The sequence below is a fragment of the Lasioglossum baleicum genome, chromosome 6 (genome assembly GCF_051020765.1).
Source record: "Lasioglossum baleicum chromosome 6, iyLasBale1, whole genome shotgun sequence".
NCBI classification, from domain to species: Eukaryota; Metazoa; Arthropoda; class Insecta; order Hymenoptera; family Halictidae; genus Lasioglossum; species Lasioglossum baleicum.
Genome location: NC_134934.1, coordinates 18,304,395 through 18,316,189, shown reverse-complemented (window position 1 = coordinate 18,316,189; position 11,795 = coordinate 18,304,395). Strand labels below are relative to the sequence as shown.

The 11,795-nt window shown below is 35.4% G+C and overlaps 3 protein-coding genes across 7 annotated transcripts; 1 reads left to right on the top strand and 2 right to left on the bottom strand.

Moving 5' to 3' along the window:
- Positions 1-154: 154 nt before the first annotated feature.
- On the bottom strand, positions 155-4,681 carry E(z) (histone-lysine N-methyltransferase E(z)). 3 transcript variants are annotated; one of them, XM_076424739.1, is made up of 12 exons: positions 4,266-4,681; positions 3,598-3,911; positions 3,245-3,481; positions 2,949-3,165; positions 2,756-2,779; positions 2,455-2,555; positions 2,207-2,384; positions 1,621-1,995; positions 1,237-1,527; positions 964-1,146; positions 715-880; positions 155-430 (listed from the first exon to the last, which is right to left on the bottom strand). In XM_076424739.1, exons 1-12 carry the CDS (start codon positions 4,399-4,401, stop codon positions 370-372), a joined length of 2,283 nt encoding a protein of 760 aa, XP_076280854.1. In that variant the 5' UTR covers positions 4,402-4,681; the 3' UTR covers positions 155-369. The 3 variants fall into 3 exon arrangements, with proteins under 3 accessions (XP_076280854.1, XP_076280855.1, XP_076280857.1); XM_076424740.1 differs by having other exon boundaries at positions 2,756-2,776; XM_076424742.1 differs by lacking the exon at positions 2,756-2,779 and having other exon boundaries at positions 4,266-4,680.
- A 310-nt stretch (positions 4,682-4,991) lies between these two features.
- LOC143209312 (GPN-loop GTPase 1) lies at positions 4,992-8,450 on the top strand. Of its 3 annotated transcripts, none has more exons than XM_076424781.1 (5): positions 4,992-5,187; positions 6,310-6,561; positions 6,641-7,005; positions 7,751-7,980; positions 8,058-8,450. In XM_076424781.1, exons 2-5 carry the CDS (start codon positions 6,330-6,332, stop codon positions 8,398-8,400), a joined length of 1,170 nt encoding a protein of 389 aa, XP_076280896.1. In that variant the 5' UTR covers positions 4,992-5,187; positions 6,310-6,329; the 3' UTR covers positions 8,401-8,450. The 3 variants fall into 3 exon arrangements, with proteins under 3 accessions (XP_076280896.1, XP_076280895.1, XP_076280897.1); XM_076424780.1 differs by having other exon boundaries at positions 4,992-5,256; XM_076424782.1 differs by lacking the exon at positions 4,992-5,187 and adding an exon at positions 5,320-6,152.
- Positions 8,451-8,611: 161 nt separating this feature from the next.
- On the bottom strand, positions 8,612-11,693 carry LOC143209334 (uncharacterized). Its single transcript, XM_076424816.1, is given in 4 exon segments — positions 8,612-8,704; positions 8,706-8,806; positions 9,418-9,529; positions 10,596-11,693. Coding segments are annotated over 4 exon segments (699 nt in total). The 5' UTR covers positions 11,046-11,693; the 3' UTR covers positions 8,612-8,668.
- Between the last annotated feature and the right edge of the window lie 102 nt (positions 11,694-11,795).

The window sequence follows — 11,795 nt, the reverse complement described above, 5'->3', positions numbered from 1 at the left end:
TACATTCTATAAATGCGTTACGATCCCTATTCACCGCGATTTCTGAAGCAAATCTACTTAAACAAGTCGATTCGGTTTATTTTTCTTAGATTATACCGGGAACCCACTTTCTCGCGATTTGTTCTGGAATAGAAGTAACAATAAATCTTTGAACACATTTTAAAATATATTTTATTGACCGATATCACTGAAATGTCGAGACAGTTTTGTAGCTTGAACTCAAGTTTAAATACCGAGGAACGCAAAGCTTATCCAATGAATTCGTGGTGTCAGGTACCCATCGTGGAAACTAGTCAGTTCCTTTTCCTTTTTCAATTAATAACAATCTTTTTACAGCGATTTGTGATTAATTCTAGCATGTATAAGAAATTACAGAAACTCCATTTCTCGTTCGATACCGACGAACTTCAATTGTTCTGTTGGTCCATATCTGTAAGGGAACGTACAAAATCGCAGTATGTAACATACTGAGAGGACAATGATATTTATTAATTAGACTGTGGATTTTATGCGTTTATGATACAAATGAAAAGATCAAACACAAAATACAAAGAATTTAAAAATGCTGTTGTATCATTTTCATCTGATCACAATTACTCGGAAAATTACTCGGATGTCTATGTAACTTCTGTCTCTTGCAGTTAATACAGACAATTTTTATTCTGCATAAAAATCCGCAGTCTAGTAATAACGATAATCAACTTCGAGCTATACCTGTAATCGAAAAACAGTTCCTCGCCAGGTTGAATAGCCCTCTTGGCGAAAATACCTATTCTATGATCACCGTTCACCATCATCACTTTCGCGTAGCAATTAGGATTTATCGAATGATTGGCGAATCGTATTTTGTTTCCCTTTCTCGTTGCATCCACAACAAAATCTACGAATCGGAGATTCGAAGCTTATTATATGTAGTAATAGATTAAGAATAATCCATGACAAAATACGATCTGTTTCTCTTACCATTATTTAGATTAAACAGGAAACTACACATGTATTTATCGTACACTTTTCCCCTTCTGTCGGCTTCGTCTTGACTGATAATCTCGCCACAATATTCCGAAATAAATTCGTTTTTGGCTGCAGATTCTTTAAGAAATATTCCCCAACCCGCAACGTCGGACGGCGCCATCAAAAGATGCTTATCTGCAAATGATTTTATCCGTTATTCAAATTTGTTCAATGATACTACACACGAGACTGATCAATGCCCGATTAAAAATATTTGGCACGTACGAAGACCGCGTTGAACGCTGACATTCTTGCACGATATCTTCGTAATATGAAATTGATCCGCGCCGCAAGTTTGACAAAGGTCTGGATCGCATTCCCTTACAGCTAGATAACAAGGGCATTGCTTTGTGTTACACTGAGCTTTGCACCTGCATCCCGGAAACCGGTTTTGGCATTCGCTGCTGCACTGACAAAACTTTTCACAAAAGTTCTGAGCCTGTATACACGGACAGGAATTGTCGCATTGCCTTCCAGGATGATCGCATGGTGCGAAATTATGCACGTGATTAGCACCTTTTAAGAGAAAGACATGTACACGTTATTAAATAAGATCCAAGCTAAGTGAAATAATTATTTGTTATAATTTCTCTGTAAGTTCAATGTTACCTGAGTCCTTTTTCAGCTGTATTTTTCTGCAGTGCATTGACCAAAGTCGATGCTTCTTCTTCTTCTTTCGTGGAGGTGTAAAGTCTTTCAAGTTCTCGATCGCTGGAATGTCCGAGGCTTCTTTCTGCGCGAATCTATACACTTCTTGACAAGTTTTCGTCAACATTATCTGCGCTAATGCGCACGGATTACCAGGAAATGCTTTGTGAAGAGCTCGGAACAAACTCTGTTCTGAACCGGTCCACGATAGCTCGTTTTCCGTTTTGACACGTTTATTAAGGCCAAGAAGCGTAAACGGCACCTGATTCTCCGGCTGAGCCTGATCCTCCACCGACTCCTCCGGCTTTGTTTCTTTATTTACGTTCTGTTTAAAATCTAATACGACATAAATAACGTTAATTGTATCTTGCACGTACACGCAACTACAACAATTTCAAATTTTCAACGTTAAGACTGTTTACATTGCAACTTAAACACTGTACATATTTGTACACTTTTGTACTCCTTTATTTTCGTTGAGTAAGGAACATTTGTTGACTATTGGAGCAATCTTGGAATACAAAATGTGTGTTGGATACAATCTTACCTTGGCAACCGCCACCTTGACTATATTTATTGCTATCGTTGCTGTCTTCGCTGCTCGCTTCGTTTCCTGAATCAACACTCGCTTGTTTCCGTACTTTTCTAGGAGCTCCGCGTTTTTCATCGCTTTCCTCATCCTTGATGTCAGCCGCTTGAGCCGCGAGTTTCTCTTTCATCCCCTCCTAGCGAAGGAAAGGAGAATTATTTACAGGCAAATGTTTCAATCGAGCATATTATTCCTTCGATTTTTACCAAATGCATATAACATTCTGTTCCACACGGTTCAGAGAATGGTTTCAGGTCGGGCCCTTTTCGTTTCTGCAGATTCGGTCCTGGATGACAGACTTGAAGACCTGAAAGTAACAAAACACAAGTTTAATCGAGTAATATTTTACGATGAACACTGCGCGATCACAAGAACTTTGTAGGCACGACAATGAGCGACGAACTGACAGAATTGCAGATGAATCCCTGATGATGTCGTCGTGCTAAACGACACAAAAAAAAAGAAGCATTCGTTCAAACATGGTTTCTTGTATGAACTGTTCTTTACCTTGCGGCGAAACTCCCCTGGCTGCTATGATAAATCAAGAATCATAAATTATTGTAACAAACAAATGCTCGATTTTATATTCGAAGTCTACACGTATCGCTGTGACGCTGCATCTTCAAACGATTCTTGCACGTAAATTAAACTACTAAATCTGAAACGAATCGAAACGATTTATCATCATTATTTTACTCACGATGAAGAAAACAGTCGTATTTGAAACACCTCCTACAAAACAAAGTGTGAAAAGAATGCATTGTTTGCTCCCGAGGTACACTCTTTGCATTCACACCGTCAATATTAGGAGTACACTCTGGTGGTAGAACATTTGGATCTGATCTTTCTGTTAACTCTATGTACTTTTCCTTTAATTCTTCTGGTCGTCCTTTGTCAGGAAACATACTAGATATTGCCTGAAATTAATACAAGATTGAAAGCTTGGTTCTAGGTTAAACTAACCGTCTGTTAATTCCACTCAAGTGTTCTGCTCACATTGAAAATGTGCATTGACGGAAACGGATTCCCTTCTGGTTTAACATCTTCTAATTTATCAGACTTGACCTCGGTTTTAATATTACCACCATCCTTTCTCTCTTTATCATCTTCCGTGTCCTTTCCTTTTTTCGATTTCTCTCTCTCTTTATCCTCTTTTTCATATTGTGCCAACGCATTTACCAAGTCTACGAATGTGGAATCATCCATAAAACCAGATTCTCTGTCTCCGTGAACCTGTAGTAATATTTATGTTTTATGCTTTCATTTATTAAAATATAAAAGAACTACACTACGTGTGTACCGTCAAATGGATGGTAGTGTACATAATATAGAAGACTTTGATCATGTACCTTTCCATCATAATTTTTTATTAATTCTTCGATAAAAGTGCCATCTTGATCTAAAATTTCATCTCCCATGTATGGTATGTTGTGTAAAACTGTCTCATCTTCTACCATAAAGTTTTGTTGTATAGGTGCCCAGGTATACATGGTTGGTATGGGAGTTACAGCATTGATAATTTTAACAGGACATGTTTGCACATCACCATCGGAACTACTAACTTCTGCTTTTTTCATGCAGGAAACATATGGAGGAATGTCTTGCATCGCTAACCACATTGCTTTTCCATCGGTCCATCGTTTTTCTTCCACTGTTGACAATTCTAATTGTACGATTTGATCATTAATGTATATCGATTGACTCGTAGACTTATTTATGTCTGTTTCTATTTTAAACCGAATTGAATAAAATGGTAAATTTGTTTGCATATTTATTTAATCAATGGTGAAAAATCATACATATTTATTTCAATCAAAATCTACCAAATTTTGTAAACAAAGCCAATCTGTCAACTTGCAACAACTTCCATTTGTTTGCAATTCACCGAACTATTGCAAGCATCAAACCTAACATTTTTAATCTTTGTAAGAGATATTGTTCACGAGAGAATTAGATTATTTTCTCGTATTTCGCAAATAAAGTCGGATGAAATATAATTTTGGGGGAGCATACTTACCAGACATAACCTTTCGATTTTGATTCCAAGCTATCTTTACTTCATCTGCCCGTTTGTAGCGTTTCATTTGCCGTAAACGCATATATTCGGACTTTACGCGCTTCCTCCATTCTGCGGAGATTTTAGCTTTCGACATTGCAACAGAATTTTAATACAACATCAGAAAAATGTAATACAGCAAATTACAAACGTCAAGCGCGCATCACAATCACAACACTCACTACCATCACTACTGCACTGCTCATGCTCACCGATGCTCACTACCAATGCGAATCGCGAATCGCGATCGCGAATAGAGCAATAATAGAGCAGCGGCAGCGATAGCAATAGACACTTGAGCACGGGCACGTTTGAGATAGACTTGGATAGACTGAGATAGACTGACGACTGCTGACGACTGACTGACAATGAGATGTATCGACTGCGCGGCGGGGGGTATAAAGAGTGAGAGAGAGAGAGCAATAGCCAGTGGAATCGCACTCTCTTTCTAATTGACGAGTTGGTGGGGAGAGATCGCCCAATGAAAGTGGGGAGTGCGTAGGAAGTGAGAGTTGACTGGCTCGCTTTTCCCCCACCAACTATCGGTGTGCGACTGAGATAGAGATCCCACCGGCCGCCATTTGTAAGCTTTAGTACTTCGTACAGGCCGCGCCCGCGCGCCGCGCACCGCGCAGTCTACACTGATATATCAGTGGCAGTCTATGAAGTCTATCGTCTATCTCATTGTCAGTCTATCGTCTATCTCAGTATGTCTCTATAAGTCTATGGTATCACAGCCGGGCCGGGAATACAAAAAGTGAGGTTATGTAAATAAGTTAAATATTTACATTCATGCTCTTTTGCTGAATTGTGTACAGTGTAAATACTTACATCGTAGTGTTTATATTTTGTTGGACAAAGTTACTTCATCAAGTTCATCAAGGTACATTAAACTGAATGTATCAATTCTAACAAGAAATTGTACAGTTGTATTCTGTAACTTTTCTCTCAGGTATATCAATCAAAATTATTATTAAATTTCTACTGGATTCTTTCGCTATTCTCTGTATGTGTTAATTCGATACCAAACAAATTTTAAAGCAGTTCTAATATTTTTATTTGTTTTACTACAACGGAATTGTAAAAACATCATTTATGCAATATTGTGTAATTCAATATTTTGTATACTATGTATATATAGGTAAGGTTTAACATACATACTGGGTGTTTGCGAAATCGTGGTACAACCGGCAAGGAGATGATTCCTCATATAAAATCTAGTCGAAAATAAGGAATATAGTTTTTTCATAAGGGGTTTCATTTTTGAGAAAATCGAGTTTGCAAATTCGTTAGATACGCGTGTACTTGTTTACTTATTTAGAGTCTGCTTTGTGTTCGCTCGATCTAACCTGCAATTTCCATTGCCGCTTGCATCTGTAAACAGTATCGTTTATTTAGGATATGTTATGACTATAGACTACGGATCTTTATGCATTTATGAAGAAATTGGTTGTGCGAAATATAAAACAGTAAAAGATTTAAAAAATTCAAGAATATTGTAATGTTCCTTTCAATGTGACAAAGTCGTTAAGGGATAAAATCAATTTTTCTATTATTTCTACTTCTCACAATCAATGCAAAACATTTTTGCATAAAGATCCGCAGTCTAGTTATGACTTTAAGCAATAATTAGCCATAAATTTCAATAATTGATTTATTCTAGTAATTTACAAATGTTAAAAATGTTGTAACAAATTTTCAAACTCTATTTTCTTGAAAATGAAGCCCCATATGAAAAACTATATTCCTTATTTTTGACTAGATTTTAAATGAGGAATCATCTCCTTGCCAGTTGTACCATGATTTCGCAAACACCCTGTATAGTGTATTGTGTACTTTCTATATAATGTATTTCCATTTTATTTGAATACATATTATATCATAATAATAATAAACAATAATGTCTTAGCATATATATTCTAATATATGTATAAATTTTATAAATGGAACAATAAAAAATATCATTTGTCGTCTATCCTCACGGTGTTCTATAATTTATTTTCAGATTTTTAGATATCTGAATCGATGGATAATTCTAAAGTTTCTGAAAACAGTAATACTTCCTTAAGTAATCCCACAAGCGAACAAGTAGTTACCAAAGAGAAAATGCCAACATGTATTATTGTTCTTGGGATGGCTGGATCTGGAAAAACTACGTTTGTTCAACGACTTGTTTCAATATTATACAATGTAGGGAAACCATATGTTATAAATTTAGATCCAGCGTGTAAAGAAGTTCCTTATCCTGCAAATATAGGTATTCAAACTGTGAATAAATTGAATTTTTTTTCATCTTTATGTGTAAACGGAGTTTTATCAAGTACGTGTTATTGTAGATATAAGAGATACCGTTAATTACAAAGAAGTGATGAAACAGTATAGTTTAGGCCCGAACGGTGGAATTGTTACCGCTTTAAATTTATTTTCCACAAAATTTGATCAAGTGATAAACCTTATTGAAAAAGCGAGTAAAGAACACGAGTACATAATTCTGGATACTCCAGGACAAATAGAAGTATTTACATGGTCTGCGAGTGGTACAATTATAACAGAAGCTTTAGCATCTCAGTTTCCAACGATTGTGGTATACGTACTAGATACTGTGAGAAGTGTTAATCCTGTGACATTCATGTCTAACATGCTGTATGCGTGTTCTATACTGTACAAAACTAAATTGCCATTTATTGTTGCTATGAATAAGGTAAGTATACACTAACGAGCATAACTGTGTGTGATTCAACACACTTTAAATCAGAATAGCTTTTTTATGAATGGACCAAACGACTTCAATTTTTCTGTGAGGCTAGAAGAATTAGTTCAGTAAATGACGTCTGAAAAATATTTTGAAAAAATGCATTTGGTCGGAATTGCGAAAAAAATAGTAAAAATTGATTTTAACTACTTTTTTAGCTGGGCCAATAAGGAAAATTTAAACAATGTGTTTGGTCAACTTGTATAAATAATATACGCTCTGAAAATTTCATTGAAATTAGTTAATTGGTTTGCAAGTTATAATCGATCAAAAGTGGTAAAAAGGCCAAAAATCTTGAAAAATTGCAATTTTTACCACTTTCGATCGATTATAACTTGTAAACCAATTAACTAATTTCAATGAAATTTTCGGAGCGTATATCATTTATGCGAGTTGACCAAATACATCTTTTAAATTTTCATTATGGGCCCAGCGAAAAAAGTAGTAAAAATCGATTTTTACTATTTTTTTTCGCAATTCCGACCAAATGCATTTTTTAAAAATATTTTTTAGACGTCATTTACTAAACTAATTCTTCTAGCCTTACAAAGAAATTGAAGTCGTTTGGTCCATTTATAAAAAAGTTATTGTGATTTAAAATGTGTTGAATCAGTTATGCTCCTTACTGTAGTATTTATATAGAAACAATTAGTATGCTAAATCCTATGTATTACTTTATACCATATATTTTAAGATTGACATTGTGGAACACACTTATGCAGTAGACTGGATGCATGACTTCGAAGCATTCCAAGATGCTTTGGACGCAGAAACAAGTTATATTAGTAATTTAACACGTAGTATGGCACTGACACTTGATGAATTTTATAATCATTTGCGAAGTTGTGGTGTTTCGGCTGCTACAGGTGCTGGTATCACTAAATTCTTAGAACTTGTTAAAGATGCTGAAGAGGAGTACGAACGGTAAATTACTACAATATTGTACACATGCACACATAAAAGGACATAAGATTTATAAGAAAAAAATGTTCTTTTCCAAGGGATTATAAAGTGAACTGGGAACGAGTGAAAATTAAACGAGATGCTGAGAGATCTAAGGCGGAGAAGGAAAAATTAGAGCAAGCAGCACAAAATGTTGAAGGGGAAACTGTACCACTTGTAACAACAATTAGTAGTGGAAGAGAAATTTCAGATATATATTTAAAACATGCAGGAAATGAATCAAGCGAGGACGAGGAAGGGACAGAAAATCCGTTCCACGTTGAAGAGGATGAAGAAGAGTCGAAAGAAGTAGAGTCGTTTAAAAACTTTTTAGCCAGGCACAAAGTAGAACAGAATAAACGTAGTACATCTGATCAACCAGCTACAAGCAGGGATCCATGATATGAACATAACTTTTATATTTACAAATAAATTCTCTTATCAACAAATAACATTTACATAATGTACATTTAATATAACAAATGCTTTCTATACTGAAGTAATGTTTTCTAATTACAAATTTTATAGATAAATCAATGGTCACACACACAGTCCATGTAAATAATAAAATATTACTCTGCGGATAGTTTAACGTTATTAATGTAGATACTGAATATAAGTCCTTATTTAAAATACGCATTTTATAATTATTCTTCTTCATGGGGTTCATTTACTTCGTATACACACCAGGTGTAAGTTGTGTGTTCATTTTCATCGTTCCGTTTTGAGGCAATTGGTACTGGATTTCTTGCAATCCATTCTACTTCAACCTCATGATTTTCGGTGGGGTATAAGTTAAAGCCACATACTAAAATCATCGCATTTTGCATTAATTTTCAAAGGATATATTTGCTATTGTAATCTTGCAGTTTAACAATGTTTTCTTTGAATCTGTTCTATTGATTGTTCAAGGTCATTTTCTCAGGATTATGACTCCTTCACAGATAGCATAATGTTTTTCGGGTATCAATTTATTTGTTAGAGACAAAAGGTAATATTTCTCTAGAAATAAAGAATATAATAATTTATGGTAGTCACAATTGAAGTGGGCTAGTTTTGTACTGACTTTCAACAATCAATTAAATTAATTTTCTACTACAGTGAGGTTGATAGATATCGATACGTTTTGTATTCAAACGTTTATTTGCCTAAAATAATTAAATAAAAATTACGTACAACAAACTGTTTTGTGTTTCATAAAAAATGTGTGAAAGCAACGAAAGTAAAATTTTCGTTTGATTAACGAAAAATGTCTATAACGAACAGAAAATATTGAAGATAATCGATCTCGATCTTTATTTGTTAGAGTGAGAACAACAAACGGTGAATTACTTTTCAACCGATTTCAATGAAATTTTTATTGTCAACGAGTCATCGAGTATATCTTTTTACTGTACTTTGCATATTAAGGTATGTTACCTTTTTCGGGGGAATTCGTCGGACTGTTTAAGGAATCTCTACTTCTTGTTGAATGATAGTGCGTCCGTTGATATTCTCGCGTTATTTGTTCCAGGGTTTTTGTTAGTGCCAACTGACCAACGTACGACAACAACGCAGACGGCAACAGACATTGTAAATAATAATAAATGTATAATTGTTCAGTTTATTAAGAAATCAAATAGATAAACTAAAACAGAAATTATTTATGATTCAATGGAAATATTACGATTCAAGTAGAATATAAAAAATGTGTTGCCGATATTTTCCCATAGCTATAGCTCATTCGCCATGAGTCTACATCAGCGGTTTCCAACCTTTATGCTACTACGCCTCCCTAAAAATATTTTTTTTCCGCGCCTCCCTAAAAATATTTTATTTTCCCCGCGCCTCCCTATTTATACCCGAATTTGTACTGTTACGTTACGATGTGAAGTTTATTTATTTGTAGATATTATGGTATGAACATTAATTTTTTATTGAAAATTTTGGCGCCCCCCCTGGGGGCTGCGCCTCCCAGGTTGGAAACCGCTGGTCTAAATACAGTGAACCACAGTAGTAATATTCGGACACTTTCAAAAGGACGATAACATTTTACGACTTTAATTTTTTGAGAAGTTAGAACAATTAATTTACTACGTGACGTGAGAAAGAAATTTTGAAAAAATTGCAGTTGGTCGGAATTACAAAGAAAATAATAAAAGTTTAAAAATAGCACGTTTTGCAAATCTGTGTCAATTATACATATTCCGAAAATTTCATCAAAATGAAAAACTGCAATTTTCACCATCTTTAAACGTTGGCTTACTGTAGGGTTGACCGATTTTGATGAAATTTTCAGAATATGCATAATTAACACAGGTCTACAAAATGTATATTTTAAATTTTCAATATAGGGGGGCCCCCATAACAAAGTTGTGAAGAACAACTTCTAGTATTTTTTTTGTAATTCCGACCAATTGCAATTTCTTAAAAACATGTTTTTTATGTCTTGCAGTAAACTAATTCCTCTAACTTCTAAAAAATATCCAGGTCGCATGATTTGATATTAAAAAGGTTATCGTCATTTTAAAAGTACATAAATTCATTCCTTTCAGTTCACTTCGGATAGAAAAAAATGATGGCGGGTTCTAAATATGTATATTTATATTGTATATTACCCGGCATATGTGCAGACGCGACTCGTGATCAAAGTCTTTGCTGGCCCGGTCCGGTTCTGGGCTGGTCTTCAAGCTAGATCGTTGACGGTGCTTCAATTTTCCGGGGGTCTTCCGGTACACTCTGGACAGTAGATCCGGTCTGCTAACGCGGAAGTTCTCGTGCAAGAATTCATGGACATCGGGGTTGTACGCGTTGCAGATCGGGTCCCGATTATGCGAGGTCACCTTCCGAAAGCCGTACAGGTTCAGCTGCCTGATGAAGCTGGTGATGTTCTTCGTTTTGAAGATGGAATTGCATGCGTCAAGATACTGCTCCTGGAACTTCTTGTAATCGAGGAGGATCGTGTTGCCGTTGAAGCTCCATCGGATCGCGCCGGTCTCGCACTCGTTCACGATCCGCCACAGCTTCTGCGGGAATCGCAACGACAGGAACATGCAGTCGTCATACATGTTCTCCTGAATTCGCGGACGCGTGTCTTCAATCACGCCTAATCGAACGCCGCTCCGAACGAAAACGCGACGATTCCCTTTGTTTTCTCGAACCCGTCGCGTATCATTTGCAAACAAAAAACCATCGTATCACGGCAACAATATTTCCTGTTCTGGAACCGCCGAAACGCGGAAAAACCTCCTTCTTCTTCGCGCGTTACAGGGGAATCACTTTCCTCTTTATTTGTAAAAAAATATCGACTTTTTATTTAGATATCTATTAAATTAATCAGTCTGGAACTTTGTATATGTTTTTATTATACTTTCATTAAGTTACACAAATCTTTCTACATACTTAGATTTTCTCAAACATACACCTGTTTTCTTTTTATGATTGACACGATATCACCGCTTCAGATAATATGAAATCAAAAATTGAAATGGGATTTTCTTTAAATAGAGGATTCAAGCTTTGAAACGAGTCCAAGTTTATTGTTGTCCTATTTTTTTTTACGAAATTTTTACGAAATTGCTCTTGAAATGGCCACAATTTTTCCTGAATGGAAAATTTAGGGTTCAAATACTTCTTGTTGCTCGACAATTGGAATTTAGATGGAGTGTTTGTTACTCTGGGTCGAAGGTTAAAATTAAGAAATATACAAGAGCTAAATTGTCTAACAATTGAACTGTTATTGTACGTGAAATGTTGCTGCAAAATATATTGATCGATGTTAAATATCAAAGAAAAGGTTATTTTTTAATTTCTCCTCG

Excerpts from the sequence above, each read along its gene's own strand:
- LOC143209312 (XM_076424781.1), top strand. The coding sequence starts at position 6,330 with ATGGATAATTCTAAAGTTTCTGAAAACAGTAATACTTCCTTAAGTAAT. Across the intron at positions 6,562-6,640 it reads TCCTTATCCTGCAAATATAG|ATATAAGAGATACCGTTAAT; the intron begins GTATTCAAACTG and ends GTGTTATTGTAG. Across the intron at positions 7,006-7,750 it reads TTATTGTTGCTATGAATAAG|ATTGACATTGTGGAACACAC; the intron begins GTAAGTATACAC and ends ATATATTTTAAG.